Source organism: Chaetodon trifascialis, chromosome 16 (assembly GCF_039877785.1).
Source record: "Chaetodon trifascialis isolate fChaTrf1 chromosome 16, fChaTrf1.hap1, whole genome shotgun sequence".
Classification (NCBI taxonomy): Eukaryota; Metazoa; Chordata; class Actinopteri; order Chaetodontiformes; family Chaetodontidae; genus Chaetodon; species Chaetodon trifascialis.
The window spans coordinates 15,553,746-15,572,014 of NC_092071.1; the positions used below are offsets into that span (position 1 = coordinate 15,553,746).

The 18,269-nt window shown below is 40.8% G+C and overlaps 1 protein-coding gene across 4 annotated transcripts in view; it reads right to left on the reverse strand.

The window, feature by feature from the left end:
* mink1 (misshapen-like kinase 1) overlaps positions 1 to 18,269 on the reverse strand; it is a 32,877-nt gene that overhangs the window by 12,993 nt on the left and 1,615 nt on the right. For 2 of the 4 annotated variants that reach the window (XM_070983221.1, XM_070983220.1), the window contains exons 2-16: positions 13,989 to 14,054; positions 13,395 to 13,577; positions 13,195 to 13,305; positions 13,015 to 13,105; positions 12,774 to 12,904; positions 12,630 to 12,684; positions 9,848 to 9,926; positions 7,210 to 7,385; positions 6,983 to 7,052; positions 6,674 to 6,884; positions 3,962 to 4,069; positions 3,278 to 3,364; positions 877 to 1,053; positions 621 to 791; positions 30 to 188 (exon numbers count right to left, since the gene is read on the reverse strand). In XM_070983221.1, coding sequence (XP_070839322.1) covers positions 30 to 188; positions 621 to 791; positions 877 to 1,053; positions 3,278 to 3,364; positions 3,962 to 4,069; positions 6,674 to 6,884; positions 6,983 to 7,052; positions 7,210 to 7,385; positions 9,848 to 9,926; positions 12,630 to 12,684; positions 12,774 to 12,904; positions 13,015 to 13,105; positions 13,195 to 13,305; positions 13,395 to 13,577; positions 13,989 to 14,054 — 1,875 coding nt within the window. Of the gene's footprint in view, positions 1 to 29; positions 297 to 620; positions 792 to 876; positions 1,054 to 3,277; positions 3,365 to 3,961; positions 4,070 to 6,673; positions 6,885 to 6,982; positions 7,053 to 7,209; positions 7,386 to 9,847; positions 9,927 to 12,629; positions 12,685 to 12,773; positions 12,905 to 13,014; positions 13,106 to 13,194; positions 13,306 to 13,394; positions 13,578 to 13,988; positions 14,055 to 18,269 lie in introns of all 4 variants that reach the window. The other 2 variants (XM_070983219.1, XM_070983218.1) reach the window with 1 other exon arrangement.

Below are 18,269 nucleotides of genomic sequence, written 5' to 3' on the forward strand. Positions count from 1 at the left end.
GAATGAATGAACCAGCCACAAGATCTCACCTTGGGTGGGAGTTCCACATCTGGCAGGCGGATCCAGGGGCCACGATCCTCTCTGATTTGGTGTGCCTGTGGGGCCGGGGTTTCAGAAGTGGGGTCTGAGTTTTGACGCACCAGCTCTCTAGAGTGGATGGGGCGGGGTGTGGGGGTAAGGGAAGGATCCTGGGTGGGGAAGGCGGACATGGTCTTAGTGGGCTGGTCACAGAGGGACTGGGAGCGAGGGACAGGGGCAGCATAAGGCTTCAGTGGAACCAAGTGAGCCATCTGGAACTGCAGAGGACAGGAGCAGCACACCAGGAGGGAGGAGCAGCCAAGTGGAAGGAAGAAAGTGCAAGACAGTTGGAGAAGTAGACCGAGGTGGAGAAGAATGCAAGGTTGTGTTTGTATTCCGAGGTGATTTTTTAGGGGTTTTTTAAGTGATTACAAGGGGGCAGAGAGGGAAAGGAGGGAGAAGAAGAAAAAGAAGCCATAAATAAAGTAGCATAGGCAATAAAGAGTGAAGCAGCTAAAGAATTAGGGGCAGAAAGACATGAGCAGTTGTATGTTCTGTTCTTTTTTAAATCAACTCATTTTTAAGCACTGGCTAACACCCACCTTTCCTTGACCCCCTTGTGGTTCAACGGGCCTCTGCATTGGTGGGGTCTGAGCAGACTGGACCACTCCTGATTGGCTGATTGAGTCAGAGCGTGACTGGATGGCAGTGTCAGAGACAGTGGTGCAGATCTTAGGTGAGCCCTGTCTGTTGAGCTTACTTCGCTCCTCCACCTTTAAGACGGATGACAGTGAAAGAGGGTTTAGTCTGTAGGCTGACTGTGGTGTGCAACACTTCAAATGTAGGTAACACTGTTACCTCACGGGCCCAAGTAGGTTTGTTGTTGGGCTCCAGGTTTTTGTTGTAGTGGTAGAGCTGGGGTTTCTTTTCTTGCTGCTGCTGCTGCAGAGACACCAGGTAGGCATGCTCCTGCTGCAGCTGCCTCTGCAGCCGCTCTGACTGACGCTGTTCCTCCAGCTGCTTCCGCTTATACTCCTAAGCAAAGACACACACTGCAGTCAAACCGATGCTTGCCTCAGACTTGACAACAGACAGATCAGGCAGGTCATAACCAAACCAACACATCTGCAAAACAGCAAGTCTGCATTCACTGAAACTACAGGCAAAGGTTTGCATATTTAGCTGAACAATAATGATTTCATCCACTGAGGTAATGTTTTGGGAAGATTTTATCATCTCTCCTGTACTCCTATTTTTAGTGCAGCAGTCAATTACCAACCCACATCAAAAGAATATTGATCCTGTCTGTAGCTACACCTTTTTTGTGCTGTTTATTAAACACAGCATCAGAGTGAGTCAGTTAACTTATTGCTTTTTCATTGTGAGTCGTAGGCACAGGTCTCCCAGACCTTTGATGGCCACTATGTTAATTAGAAAACAAGAAATTGCAGAAGAGATTCATTCATGAGTCACGCATGTACACTCAAATTCAGATTACTTCTCACTGGAGCAGAGATTAGACTCTGAAAGAGTTAAATACTTTTCTTAAATTGTCCTTCTTAACCGCTTACAGTGCAAATCGCTATGGCACACAAAGCAAAGCACTAGCAATCTTCACTATGATGCTCACATATGGCCCACATGGTCTGGGTAGAGAGCGAACGTGTGAGACTGTGGATACAAACAAGCAAAATATGGTTTCTCGAAAATAAACCACTGTGAGGATGCCTCACCCAGGTGCTTCTCTGTGTGGGAGGGAACTTTAGAGTAGACTGAGGACACAATGGAGGGATTACAGTACAGTACATTGCTCAGAGGGACCTTGAGTAAGCTCCCCTGTACAAGGAGATAAAGCCTTCCTGCCCTGCTGCCACCATGACCCTGACACAGATATGCAGCTACTGTACAATATGGATATATTCAATTTTAGGGAAAAGGTGTTTTGGTTTTTTAAAAGGAGAAATCCTCCACACATCCAAAACAGTGTTGAGTCTTGTTTTGTTTGAGGCCAGGCCAGAGATTACAACTATTTTCAGGTAAAATATGAGACCATAGCATTCCCATATTCCCTCCAGAGGGATAATATGGATGATATCTCAGTGAAGCAAACTAAAGAGCCAATTCTCTTTTTTTCCTGTTCATGCTTCATGACCATATGGTGTGTAGATTTAGACAGACTTCTATTAGCAATTAATTGTGCTGGACTTCACACATCCTGACACACTCCCTTTTTTATTCATGCATTTTGTTCATGTATTTGGTAAAAATAACGGGGGACGAATGGAGTTCATTACACGCAGGTGTATTACAGTTGGACACATATGACAAAATTGTATTAAATCTCAACTATCTTGGGGTGCTTGAGGGAGTCAAAAAAAGTATTCATAAATATAATGATTGCTTTAACATCACTCCTTTTGCAATGAGTGTGTATAGAAAAAGTTTTCTGTGGCCTGTGTATGTCAAATGATCCTGTAATACCAACTGTGGCTACTTCACTAGAATTGCCTCACATCACTGTTCCATCTCTCCATCATCATCTCTGTTAATTGTTAATGACAGTGAACCCCTAAAACTGCTCCACGGACACTGTCCTTTGACTGTGCTCTGGCCCCTACGAGGATATGCACATACACAAGGATTATGTGTATGAGCAGATAAATGAAGAACCAAAGTCTGAATAGCCTTGCGCGTGCAGGAGTGAGGATTGGGCTCTTTCTCCCTCCAAAAAAAAGGAACAAAGAGCAAATGCTATGGCCCAATCCAAACTGACAGAAACTCCTATGCTTCACAGGAGTTAGCTCAAACAAAGGTTCCCTGATGTCTTCCCATCAGTGTAAGCAAGATACATTTGCACTAATACACTGTAATCTGCCCAAAACTGCCCCCAAAATCTAGGTCAGCGCATGCCTTTACAAGACATACAATACTGTGGGAGATGCACCCACATTCTGCAAAATGTAGAGCATATCTACATGAAGGAGCTGTATATCCAGAACCTGGATCTGTTTTACTTTGTTACAAATACAAGTAGAGCTGTTCATCTCAACTGTTTTTTCCTCCACCTAAAACCATCCACCCGAACACAAGCAGACATGTAACACTGCAGAGTCTGTTTTCTAACGAAAACAGAGCCACACTGTTGTGGGGGGACACACAGTATTTTCCTTTACTGATGCAGTATTACCGACAGGAGGAGAGTGAAACCTCTGCAGTCAAAACAAGCAATGACAGAAGACTAGAATTGAGGACAGGTTACCATAAGCAGTGCTTGCTCCTGAAGCAACTGCTGCTGAAGGATTTCTAACTGACGTTGCTCCTCTTCTAACTTGTGTCTGATAAACTCCTGGGTAAAGGTAAGAAGGCAGGAATGATGGGCATTAATGAGGGAAAGGGGAAATGAAAGTGTATGAGGTTGGTGTATGTGATAGGGGCAGATAACAGTTATGTAATGTCATTCCAGTAAAACCCTGATAAAAATCAACAACTCTAACACTGAATTTGTGTGACAAAACATGCACTGTTCCTGTTCAGACACTGGAAGAGACAAATCAAAGTTTACCATTCAAACAAAACATCACTGTCCACCACCACATACAGAATGTGCTAAATTACTATTTAAGAATAATTCAAATATTTAGCAGTATATTGTGATCGTCACCATACTAATATAAAGTCAGTATCTGGCACAACAAGGTGATGGTGCTATGATGCCAGACTCTTGTGTTCCTGAGGGTAGACTGGAAACAGAGCATAAGAGACACAGAGAGCTCACCCACAGAAAACTCATCTCTGAATAAATACACTAATTTAGACCCTTGCTGCTATGGCAACCTACTCGTGGAATTTCACCACCAGAGCAACTTGCAGTGTTGCCGGTGGACACACCCACACTTCACACTGATTGGCTGATTACGGCCCCCTGTCTCCTGTGGTTGGTTACCTGCTCCCTCTCAGCCAGCCTTCTATCTTCCTCCCGTCTCATATCGTCAAGTCTCCGATGGGGACCTTTTTCTTGCTGCCTCACCATCTCTCGCTCCTTTCTCTGTTGCTGGGAGAGAAGGGTGACAGGAAAAAGAGAAATGAGCACGGAGGCTATGTTTGCACAGGGGAATTTATAATGGATAGCCTGCTTATGAGCCAACCCTCCCTTGTTTTTTGTACAAAGAGCTGGAAAAAAAGGAAATAAAGGGAGCAGGAGTGCAGGGTAGAGAATAGAGGCTGTGAGTCATTCTCACAAACACGCACATACACACACCTATTGCATCCTAATCATCTTCTGAGTGTGTGGCTTTGATTAAAACTGATCACAGTTGTTCACTTTGGGCATTGACTAGTGTTTAATCTGCTTGTTTAGGGGACATTGAAACAACACGGTTTGTGTTCGTAGCGAAATGAGAACCTCCCACTTGGTAGTGACACAAAACACTCGGAGCTCTTTTGAGCTCACTCAATTGTTGTTGGCACTTTACAGTTGAACAGAAGAGGCAGAGAAGACAGAGGAGGAGTTGGAGGTATATTAGGGGAGCTCAGTCTTACCACAGTAAAATACCTTACCAATGCCGCACAATGCTTATAATAACAACAGCAATATAGAGTGTAATTATGTGTGCCTCATTCAAATCCCACATAACTCCTCAAACATTTGACAGCCGCACTTTCTCAGCCCATCAAAGAGCTGAGTTACATGGGTATGTCTTTCAAAATCTTCAGCAATGCACATAACCTTTATTTAAACAATGTCTAAAAGCATGCTGTAAAGTGTTACCTCAAGCCTAACAATTAGATCACAAACACACAGTGGCTTGTTGGTACACTGTGCAATATTTGTTTGATGCATGTGATAACACGTAAAATGACAACGGTCATCTGACTCTGAGGCAGAGTTTTGCACAAGGCTTTTTCCCTAACTATTTGTCACTATGATGGCACTTTCTTGTCAGCTCTATATGGGATAGAAATTCAAAGCAAGTTCATTTGCCTTCTGGAAGAAGATAATATGCTGCTACACATTCAGGGTTATGCCAAATATTGGCAAAATTTCAAGTATATATCAAAACATTCAACTACTACAATATTTAACAATACTTGTACTGTGCAAGCATCTTAATCACCAATGTCATTGACAATATATATTACTCCAAACAGTGGCGTCCAAACACTGTTTACAGCATTATATGCAGACACTGTACAAACCAACGTGTGGAATAAAGATTGTTATGGGTTGAAAGGCTGTTAGTGAAGCTAATAAAAGATAATAAAATGAAATAAAAAAGGATACACTGATTAAATTTCATGTCTCTGCATGTACCTGTTGACTGTGAATGTCATTTCTTGGCTAAACTGTTTAGCTTGTTCGCTGTCCTACTTCAATTCTTGTAGACTGGAAGCCTTAAATAAGACAGCTTGTAAAAAATAGTATGCATATTGTTTCTATGCATTGTGGAAGTCAAATAAACACACGCAGACTGCAGAGCTGTTTCACAGCCTCGTAACAGGCAGATTAGTGGTTTTAGTGCAGAGAAAATCTGAATCTTGAGCCACTAATACAACTCACTAATCTCCATACTATGTAAGGGTGAAACTACCTTTTCACAGTTACGAGGCATTTTACAAACTTCCTACTCACAAAACATCTCACTCTCAGTGCAATTTGCAGAATTAATAGTTAACACTTGTGTTGCTAGGAGCTGGACTTTCTTTCACTTTGAATAATCTCACCCTACTCCCCACGGTTTACCTATTTATGTATCTACGAATGTTAGCAAACAAAATGTTGAAAAGGGACTGGTGAAGGTGACCTGAGTCTTTGTTGAGGACTGGCAACTAGTTCTTCTAGTAGTCATGGAGGCTTTGACTTGGATAGGTTAAGTGTACTGGTGTGTTTAGCACAGAGAGCACAGGCCTCGTTTCCAAATGTCAAAATCTAAGCTATTAAGACATTATTACTCTTAAATGTTGTTTGATTTTATTATGTAAAATGTACTTTATTGTTCATAGATATACAATCAGACTATTACATAACAACGATTTGCTAGGGCCCACAAAGACAAATATAAAAGACAAATACGCAGTGTACATATGACCAAACCAAACAGTGGCCAACCAAATACTGAGCTGAAGACTGAAGACTTGATGAGGGGCAAACAAAACGGCAAAAGCAAGTAGTTCAGACACTGAAGGACAGGACAAGAACAGACACATCACAGACAAGCAGACGAATATATTAGCTGCTTGGTGCACTTTGGCTTTGAAATTAAAATGTTCTCAATATTGGGTGCAGTACTGTAATAATGCTATGAATATTTGAATGGTAAGTGTATGAAAAACTACAATAACAACTAAATAGAAAGAAAATTATAATAAAAGCAGGAAAAATATCTTTCCTTAGAAAGAATAGTTTGACACGTTGATACCAATCTCATGTCTGTGTGTGTTGGTAGGAGTATTTTTTTTTTTTTTTTAGCTTTGGAGGCAGTAAGGCTAGCCGTTTAGCCCTGCTTCAAGTCTTAAGCTAAGACAATTGTTTCCTTGCTCTAGTTCCACTTTCAGTATACAGATATGAGAGTAGCATCATTCTTCATCTACTTCTCGCACTTGTCATAATGTCAAACTATTCGATGAAAAAAGTACCAATTCCCTGCTCAATTATTACCTCTTCAAGTCGGCGACGCTGTTCCTTCTGCTCTTCGATGCGTTTCTGTCGGTCATGCAACAGTTGCCTCTTGTGTTCTTCAGGGTCCCTGCGCTGGGCAGCCAGTTGGGCCTGCTGCCTCTTGTGAGCCTCCGAGCGCTCCTTGTTCTCCTGCTGCAGACGCTGGAAGTCCCGCCTAAGGGTGGACTCACCGGGCACGTTGAGGATCGAACTGATGATGAGGGAGATGATTTTGGAGACAATCACTCATACGGTGAACAGAAGTGAAGGGTTCAACCGACTTGGACAGAGATGACACAATGCAATTACCTTGACTCTCTATCATCTCCGCGGTTTTCATCCTCTTCATCACTACCACTGTACTCATACTCTGTCTCTTCTATAGGCAAAATCAGAGTAAAGAGAAGTCAAACAGAAACAAAAAAAACATTGTGTCACACTAACCCACAGAACTGTATACTGCCTGTGACTGTTTGTGAAGAGACAGTGTAGGCTGGTTCACACCCATTTAGGCTCTTTCCATCTTATTTGCTTACCTTTCTCTCCCCTTTTCTTGCGCGTGCGGTCAATATGGTCTTTCAGCTGGATTCGGACCTGGCGCTCGGTGGGCTGGTCCCTGATGAAGGAATGCTTGAGCAGCTGCTCTGTGGATGGTCGGCTGGGGTATGTCTTCACGAGACAGCCCTCTATAAAGTCAATGAATTTTTTGGACCTGGGAGGAAGAGAGAGGTCAGAGGATGATAAACTAGTGAAGGAGAACAGGAGAGTGGGGAGGCCTGGAACAGTTGTCATTGCCCAGAATCCTGATCCATCAATAATGAGAGGGATTCAAGTGGGACAGGGTCGTTCTTTAGCCCCTTTCACATGTCCAGCGTTTCCTGAGGAGCATTTGTGTATGTGAAGTCTGTAGGAATCTTCTTTTATGAAGATTTTTAAACTAAAGCCACTTAAGTTCCCACTCTGCAATGTCTTTACAGAAATGATTTCAGTGACAGGGGAGCTAGTAGCTGAGATTAACCAGCTAACAATGAACATTACATTAACAGTCTGAGAAAATACTTTACTACCAGCTACCAGCTGCTACCTTCCTCTCATTTAATGTCTGAAACAATGTGAGCACAACATGATTACTAACAAAATACATTTTAATGGCCTTTAATCAAGGGTGCACAGCAAAAATCCAAAACACTTGTTTCAAAATGTGCCTTTGTGTACCAAGCAGCATTCTTTCCACTCCGTGCTGTTCTCATTAAGTGTACTTATATGCACTTAACCTGGTTATTGCTGCTCTGCAGTAACCTGTTTTCTCAAACATCAAGTAAACAGAGCAACCGTGTTACCACAGTACAAATGTACTCTGCAGCCATAACTTGATTTTCCTACTTGGGGATATCTTTGGCATGGTTGTTGGATTTGGCTATCGAGTTATTGTAGAACTTATTTCAGTTCAATACAAAAAGATAATTGTCAAATGTGTGTGTGATCCACTACTAACAAATATTTCCAAGTAATCTGAAAGGGAAAGACACTGGAACAGAATTTATCTACTGTGTAATGTACTGCACAGTTAAGACTTTGAAGGAATTCAATAAAAGGTATTACGTGTATTTTCTGGCCAAATGGAAGTTATCACTATAATGAGTTTTATGATTCCAGAGAATAATTTCCAGCAAGAAACATGCTGTCTTCACTTAGAGACTATTCTTCCAGAGGAGCACAGAGGACTGATAGAGAGCTTCATCACATGGTGCAGCAACAACCACCTGAAGCTCAATATCAGCAGAACCAACGAGCCTGTGCTGGACTACAATGCTTCAAATATGGATGTTGCTGCAAAGAGGCGACAGATTGGAAAATGTTGACACTTCACACACATCTTCACCCCGGCAGCACAGAAGATCTAAACAATCAGCACAGTTTGAAGGTGGACACCCAAGATTAGGGTCACCAGTTCAGTATCTGACCAAATGTGAAATATGGTCACAATCTCCCCTTCTGTTCCTGAGTTATGGTGCTCAATAACAGCCAGAAAAGTGTTGTTGCAGAACATTATGATGTCACTGAATATAACTATTGAGCCTTTATATCTAAAATGTTCTCACTTCATTATTTCATAGTACAAGTCATTTATGCAAATTTTGTCATAATTAGTGTTTCAGTTCTTGAGTTATGGTCAAAAATGTGTTGACTTTTCACTGCAAATTCTGATCAGCTTATCCTCGACTCCGATTGGATGTTTGTGCCAAATTTGAAGAAATTCCCTCAAGGCGTTTGTGGCATATGGCGTTCACAAGAATGAATTGGACGGACAGATGGACAATGTCTCTGGCCATTGCTGCTGCCGTTATGGAGGCATAATAATGTCAATGGTTTTTTCAATGTACTGTTAATAGTGAAGAATGAAGAAAATTAAGAAAAAACAGTCTTTGGGGAAGTAAATGCTTCCTTAGCCCTCAGTTGGCTAGAGGGACACGGTGTCTATATTTGATTCACAGCAGCTGGTAGGTTGCCAGAGTGCCTGTGCCACACCGCAGGAAACGAGTGACAAAGTGAGCAAACTTGTGCTGTAGCTAAAGGACATGGGCTGACAGTGTGTTGTTAGTAGTATTGAAGAGTAAGGACCACACTGGCATCTAACTGGGCCCAAGTGACATTTGCAAGTACATTTACATCCTGTTTAATATGCTGCAGCTATGCAGCTGATTAGCTATCGAGCCTGCAAAGTAACATTAGCAGCGCACTTTTCACCAGTGAATGTTTGTTTGGTGGCAGGACAAGACGTGTGCTCGTGTTCTTAGGTTTGCTATCTGACATGGAACACTAATTTTACTGCTTTATGCACGCTTTGATTGGCTCTATCAAAATAAGGTTTTCATCTATGCAGATGGTACTCTGTCAAATTTATGCAAAACTAGGGGGCGCCATCATGAAACCAAAAAAGATTTTTATGTAAATTTCTCCCTTATGGTGTCAAATTTTGCCGAGCAGATATGTAAGTGTGTTGTAGCAAACAAAAAAACATTTTTAATTTCAGTTGGACTTTAAAATCAGCAACTTTCTCTTCGACTTGCCTTTGAAAACATGTTCAAGTTTTGAGGCTTAACAGCTCATAAAGTGTCTCAGATATATGTAAATAAGACGTGGAAGGACACAGCAGGATGGTTGATAACTCACCATTTTTTGGATTTAAGTTTCGGAGGGGGATTCCTGGGAATCAGGAAGAGGGCTCTCATCGGGTGCATGTCACACAAGGCTACAGAAACAAAGGAGATGGTGAGAGTTGTTAGGTATCATTAAATCCTCCTACCCATGCTGAGAGCTGCAGGATAAAGAAGGAAAAAGGAAAATCCAAATAAATTTCATCTTAGACACAATATCATATATTCCCACACATGGTAGTTTGTAATACTATCTACCATTAAACAAATTCTTTGTATCCTCAAACATGGTTACTGCTGCTGTTATCCAATATTTCCTGGTGCCCCAGGCTTATTGTTACATTGAATGTAAGAGCAGGGCCTGTGAGTCATTGTGTTCCCAGCGTAGGTAGGCAGCTAAACCTGACTGGTTAGCTTTACACTTTGACAGTAAATAGGCTTTTGTAACACAGTCTTTTGGACATATGCAACGTGACTGAGACAGCCAGACAAGAAGGAAATTTCATTTCAGCATTTTAAGGACTACATTAAAAACAGAGGAATCACAGGTATACTGATAATGTGTGCTTCACATAACATGCATGGTTAACATGTATGACACATAGTAATAATGTTTAAGCAAAATCAGTTTTTATTTAGGAGGTCTGAGTGGCTTATTTTCATTTAAAAGGAATGGATCACCCACTGGCAGGATGTTGGCAGAGCAACCACGTTACCACAGTGCATGTAAATGTACTCTCCAGCCATGACCTGATTTTTCCTACTTGGTATATCTTTGGTATGTTTTGCTAGATTTGGATCTAGTTATTGCAGAACTTATGTCAGTTCAATACAAATGCTTGTCTGATCCACTACTGATAACTGAAGTACACAGAGTTACATACTGCTGTCTCGTTTAGTGTTTCATTAAATACTTTGAGTGAATTGTTCTGTTTGTCTAGACTTTTAGATAACTAAGTCCAAAAGATTGTCTTCACCTTACTGACAACTCTAGGTTTTCTTCTAAGAATTCATGCACCTTAGGTGAACAAACAGAAGAGCTATAGACAGTGTCTCTAACCCTGCAAGTGAACAGAATGCTTCATTTACTGTGCAACCACAAACAACACTATATGGCAAGGTAGGACATAGGTTCCCTTATATTTCCATGTAACATAGATTTTGGGGACAATCTATCGCATACACTTCCTCACACTCATTATACATAAGAAATATTGTGTGTTAAACAATTAAAAAAGCAAGCTGAAACATGCTAAAAAAAAAATTTAATTAGCTGAGTCTGAGGTTTTGTGTGACACACTGGCAAGCAAACAATGTTGTGGCATGCCCTGTAAGGCAAATGAATACATAACTGCATCTGGAATAATGATGCATCTCAATGACATAAAGACGTTTATCACATTTTGTAAGTCCTGCGCTTTCATGATCTGTAGATAAACTGACCGTAGTCCACCTGTCACACATTCCCCAGTTCAGTCATGGAGGACAAAATTTGAAAAAATGCCAAAACATTTATCATGTAGTAAATGACAAATACCCATCTTGAGTTATCCAAGACCAATGTTGTGTCTTGACATGGTTCACTTTGTTTAGCAAAACAAAAATACATTTCTCATGTTTAAACAGATTTTTTAAAGATTAACTGATTAATGCAACTGTCATGCAAAAAAAGCTAATCTAAACAAAAACTACACTCCACTTGAACATTCAGCTTAAAGGGCCCCTCAAGACATGTTCTGAGACTTAAAATACTTAGGATAATGATGTGTGATATATTTTTTCCACATTAAAAAAAGTTTAATTACCTTGTTAAGAAAAAAAATACATTTACTTCCTCTCCCTCACTGAGAAATCTAGAATATATCAATATAGAAATAGCATACGCAATGGAGGCCTAAGGTTTCCACATTGCACTGCAAGTTTCATATTGGACCGGCTGGCTTCAGAACCAGTTCATCATAATTGTATGTAAACGCCTTAAACCTCAGATTTAAGGTGAGGACAAAAAAACTTTCCTCCTACAGCAGATGAATGTCAAAACAGCCTTCAGACTCATCATTCTGCACAGTCTTAGTACTAGAAAGCAAAAGTTCTGAAATATTTCAGTGAAGGAGGAATTTCAATTTTATTCAATACAGCTCACTTTGTTCCCAGCTCAAAAATTAGCCACAGGCAGCTTCAGGCAGAGTGAAGACACATTTTGTAACACTGCAGAGCTCATAAAACAATAGCACTATATTGCAAGTGTTTTTTGCTATTACTTTAATATCCAATGCAATACTAAGCAAACCTATGGTAAATAGTGTAAGTCAATTCTTTCTGCAGGTAGGGTTATAATAGTGGCAGTATAATAAGCACCAAAAAGTAGAAAGTAGCAGGATGCCAGGCCAGAAGTTACTCACGTTGAGCCACTGTTTTCCATGGATTTTCTTTACCACAGCTCCGGTAATTTATTTTGCAAACATTTTTGCTGCTTCTCTTCAGTGAAATTTTCTTAGCCTCTTAGTCAGGTTTAACACCAAATCTCAAGGCAGACACATCTCCTCGCTAAGCAGACCAGAGAGACCTGTGCAATCAGCCTCCACACACCAACTGCCAGCTCACGACTACACTACCTTGATTAGAGTGAGTCAGCTGTCCATCCGAAGGCACAGACAACAAGGCCCCATATGCAAGACAGCTCATTCATGAGGTCTTTTAGAATGGGCTTTGAGATGCTGAGAAATTAGCTATTGCTGAGGACATAGAAAGGCATTATATAACCAAGAACAGGTTAAAAAAATAAAAGGCACACTTACGAGGAGCTCCCTCCGCCATCTCAATGGCTGTGATCCCCAAAGACCAGATATCACTCTGCAAAATACACAAGAGACCAGGTCAGTCTCTATCTTTCATATGCTCTCACAGCATAGTGCTCACACACAATGCAGTGCTGCCCTTACCCTGTAGTCATAGGTGGAGTCAGGGTTCTCATCACAGGCAATAACCTCAGGTGCCATCCAGTAAGGTGTGCCAATGAAGGTGTTCCTACGCCCAACAGTCCTGTCCAACTGAGCACTCACTCCAAAATCAACTGAATGTGGACAAAGGAATCAGAATAAAAGAAAGGATGTGAGGCGATGAGACATAGCATGTAGATACTTTTGCAACACACTGGCCAAAAACTCCAAGCATTCAACATACCAAGTTTGACCTCTGCATTCTCTGTTAGCAGCACATTCTGACCCTTGATGTCTCTGTGGATAACTTTATGGGCATGGAGGTGAGAAAGGCCCTGCGCACAGACAGAGAAGACAAAATTGGTCAGTAAGGAGTGACCTTTGCTGCATACTTGCTTTGACTGGTACGGCTCCAATTTCTCACCCTTAGGATCTCTCTGCAGATGTAAGCGATCCAGTCCTCCTTAAGAGAGCTTCCCTTAGTGTTTTTCACCAGGTCGGTCACTGATCCCGCCCCACAAAACTCCATCACCAGCTACATACAGACAAACATGAACTTAGTACGCACAATTAATGACGCACGCTGCTGCAAAAAGATCAGACGAGGTAAAAGGGTGGACAGACCCAAAGTTGGTCATCATGTCCTGGTGGACTCTTCTTAACAAAGGCACCGTAGTACGTGGCGATGTTGCGGTGGTGGCTGTATTTTTTCAGCATGTTGATTTCTGCTTTGATCTCCTCTTCTTCCTCCTCTGTAACATCCATCACCTTGATAGCAGCCAGCTGGCCCGTCTTCACGTGACGGCCCTGATTCAAGAGCAATTTGGATCATTGTAGCAGTCGTCAGCAAGTTTAAGAAGGACCTCAGGCTCCATGTTTCTGAAACTCTTTGAATTTCACCCATTAAGTGCGGATAACTGTTTCATCACATAATTTCACCATTTTATTTTACATTTTCTTCAGCAGAAGTCCTTTATCTTTTTCCACAGCTACTTTGAATTTTTCAAACTGACATCTGAAAATTTACTGACATCGCAGTAAGATAAATCTGCTGTAATCTGAGAAATGAAATCACAGAGCATTTAACAAAGAGCAGGCACTAGAGCCTGCTCAGTTTCACAGTAACTCATTGCACAAGTGACAACTTGTGTGCTGAACGCTTCAATCTCCAATAAAAGTCCTACAGCATTCAGATGTGACACAGGCACCACGTCTCACCTTGTACACCTGCCCATATGTCCCATTGCCGACAACCTCAACCAGCTCGAAGATTCCTGCTGGATCCTGCGGGAGACACAGTAGATTCAGAAATCATACAACATGTAGACAGAGCGGGGTCAGATACAACAGCAAATTCATGTTTTCCGCCTTGGCGAGCCACATCAGCCAAACATGGTCAAGACACAAAAAGCCCCAACAAAAACAGAATTTCAAAAAACTCAAATTTTTTTGCCTTTTTTTTTTTTTAGAGATTTGGGAGCAAAATTAAAAAGACCACACCCAAAGCACAACACATTTATTTTTGTTTTAAGTGGGTGAAGGCTGCTTTGTTCTTTTTTGAATTCTACACATCCACACTACAATGTCGACCCTTAGTGGAAGTCGTTTTTCATGTTGTTACACTCATGTTTCTTCAGTTAAGAGTGGCCCCTCACTACTAAAATCCTACCAGGCTGCACCTGTTCCAGCAACTGCTGCAATCTGGCTTCAATTATGTTGGCATAAAGGCTGAATTAAAACAGGTCTGAATATAAAAAATACTGTTGAGGACAAAAAATAAAACCAGGCCAACATAATTTAAAGTAGTTTTGCAGTTATTTTAATTTCCCACTGTTACCAAGACCTCAAGAATTGTTGATTTAATAAACTCAGTACTTCGTATGACAAAGAGTTGCATGCAGAATTATTTACCTGTGCAACAGAAGTGTATCTATATTAAAGTGAGTATAGCTATAGATCTACAGACTCCATCAAGAGCACTTACATAAATACACAAAAAACACAATCTGGTCTCAGTGGAATAGAAATCACACATAAAAACACCCTTGATGGTTTCTGCTGTGTACACTAAAACCAATTCAAATCCAACATTTCAATTCCATTATTCCATATAAATCATCTGAACTCACCCACTCATACACTCACCCACAAGACTTTAAACGTAGGAAACACACAAGCAGATACACTAAATATTGATAGTAGATTAGATAAACGGAAAAACGGATTCTGAACACGTGGACAGGACTTCTGGCCTTTTCCTGATTAGTTCATTCTAAATTTCAAAGCCCTGAACACATATTTCAATAATAATGAGTAGGTTGCTTTGACTTAATTATGCAACCCCCTCCCCCAAGAGACAAGGGAAAATGACAAGCAGTTCCACTTTCATGCAATTTCAATATGGCTTTAAGATGTGTGGGTGGTGAGACTGCTGCTTTGGGTTTAGAATGTACAGCATGACCTATCCTGCTTTCATCTGTTTCCAATGATGGGTTTTCTGCCTTCAACAACGAGGGGAAAATTCCTTTGAGACAAGGCACATTTATGGGAATAAAAAAAAAAATTAAATAAATATATATATATATATATATATACAATTTATGAAAGATTTGGCAGTAAAATTGGGAAAGGACAACACATGTGATGCAAATGCACATAGCTCATATGATGAAATAAACATACTGGCCAGATTTCGAGGCATGCTATGAACAAGGACACAAAAGAGGGGGGACCATGACGTCAAATAGGAGGCAAGAGAATGACGGTATGAAGAGAATAATGTAATGATAGAGTGGGTGGCAAGGCAGGGGCGGTAGATTCACCCACGTCCAGCGCAGAGAGTGGGATGAGAGGAATGAAGTGATAGAAGGGGAAGGGTACAGTTATGCTCGAGGAGTACCACCACCAGCACAGCATCAGCAGTCATAACAAATTGTCGGCAGTGATTTCAAGAAAGGCGAGGAAGCAGTAAAACTACTGGAGGAGAAATCTGCAGGCTGCCTGCTTAAATCATAAAAGTGGCAGCACTGATACATCTCGTCGATATCATGCTGCCATGTTAATGTGTAAACTCAATATATTAGAGAACCTCAGGGAACAATGAAATGAATTTTCCCTAATGTCAAGTTGCGTTCAACTTGCCTGTCAGTTCAACAACGTATGAATTCTAAAAGAGGTCCGTGGGGAAGCTGACCACACATTTCCTGCAGGGGTGTCGACTTGGCTGACAGAGGAAGTGTTTTTTTAAAAGCCCGTCCTATCTGTGGTTACACAGCTGCAACAATTGTCAAAATCACGGCTCAAACACTTTGCACTCACCAAATATCATGGGGAGAAGGTTTCCTAATTGACTTCAAGAGTTTTTAAATGCCTCCCCAAATAATTGCATTTTGAGCTACGCAATCTTTTACGAACAATAAATCTTAATGTTGGACGCAATGTCTTTTTTTAAATTTAACAAACTAATCCCAACAGCATGTCAATTTCTCAGCAACCTCACACAATTTTCACATCACAGTAAGGGATAAACAATGTTTAGGTTTGTTAATGCACCAAGAGTGCCACTGTTGGACTATGCCACCATTATGGGCCTGGTGTCAGTAAACAAAACCATATGTTTTGTTCAGTGTCTGAACTGAATTGGCTATATTGAATCCATCCAAAATCTGTCAAAATGTTGGAGAAAGGTCTGGATGCTAACAGTTGTTTTTTTGTTTGTTTTTCTTTTCTTTTGACATCTCTGCACAGATGATTTATTGTTTCCTGTGTACAGCAGACTGTTAATAATGTTGAAGTCATTCTGTGCTCGGTAGCAAGCATGTTTCATGAAAAATGCTAAGATTGAACCACTTTAAGGTTACCTGTTGAGAATTTGTCCTCTAGTGGTGCTATGGAGCTGTTTTTCTATGAGTGGGTCCCATCTTGTTTATCTCGTGAACATGTAAAAGGGCACACATGCATGCACATGCGTGGGTGACATGTTACACTGTCCTGCCAGTGGTTAGACACCATTCCACTTATCAAAAGGTGATGGAAACATCAAAGATATGCTGCAATGTGCCAAAAAAGACGGGGAAGAAGAAGACTGCCAGCTAGTAAACATGGAAATGTTTATAAAAAAGGAAATGCGTTCAATACATTTGTTAGTGCTCAACGATACACATAATATGTTCTGTTGCGTAACATTGAACATAAACATAATTTTTGTCTGTTTGCAAGAAAACTCCATGGGGCCCCTTTAAGTGGTCAGTTCACCCATTCATGATTATAGTTTCACACACTCTACTGGTAGCTGCCAATGGTGATTTTAGCAGGTGAACCCCTTTTAAGTCAGCGAAAGAGGTAACACAGACCAACAAATGAGGCTTTGGATAAACTATTCCTGATCTCCTGTTAAGCCCCATAAATCTGTTAAAGCTACACCAAAGTGCTGCCGAGTTTCCTGATATTTTCGGAGGGCACAGGGAATTTGACTTTTCCTATTACATATTTTTTGGAATAGCTTGTATTTTCTGATATGTTTTTAATTTCAACAGCAATTTTTTAAGCTGTAATTTCCTCAACAAAATTTATTTTGGTGTTTCTGTTTTTGTGTTCTGTTTTTTCAAGTCACAGTTTTAACACTGGCATCAGGACATCATATTACCAGAGGCACATTGTGAGTAACCTTTTGGTCATTTTAAATCAAGACAAGAGAATTAAAAAGAGCACCTAAAATAAAAGAGGCACCTAAGAGGGGGAGACAGGGCTATAATCTATTCAGAAAAGCAGTGACTGAATGCATAAAATATTTCTTTATAATGGTAATAGGGGTCTGTCTTTAGGGGATATACTGCTGCAAAAAATTAGACATTTTTGACACCTGCCTTTGAGATGGAGAGATTCATCAAGGGGAAATATAAGAGCTGTGATCTTAATTCAGAAACTGCATCCTTTTCCAACAATTGGGAACAGTGGAAAGCATTTTTGTTTTTTTCTATTTGACTTGAATCCTGTCTGGCTAAGTGGTTCTAATGTCGGAGGAGGGTGGTCAAAAAGTCAGGTGGTTTGTCAAGACTGAGGCCTTCAAGGTGGACCACAGAAAACACCAGGGACGAAGTCCAGACAGAGTCTGGTTTGTTGTCTGTTATAAATATACAACACCAGACCCAAAATACACAAGGTTAAGTTCATTCGCCATTCCACGGGGGATGAATATTAGGCTTCAATATGAAAAAGCACCTCTAAAACAACAATAATTTACACAATGGGATCCTTTGTGCAAGCAATCTCAGATGTTATCACTGACAGATGAAAATAGAAAACAGCCTAATCGTTGAACCATGTAAATGTTCATCATGGCTTCTGTATGCAATGAAAAAATAAGTACATGACAATTACAAAGTATATCAGGTGCTGAGTGTTATAGCCCTGGAGACAGGAGCAGCCATGATTTCATGTTTTTAGATATGAACAAACCAATCTCGAAAAGTTGCCAAGGCTGAAGATCTTGGTTCTTTA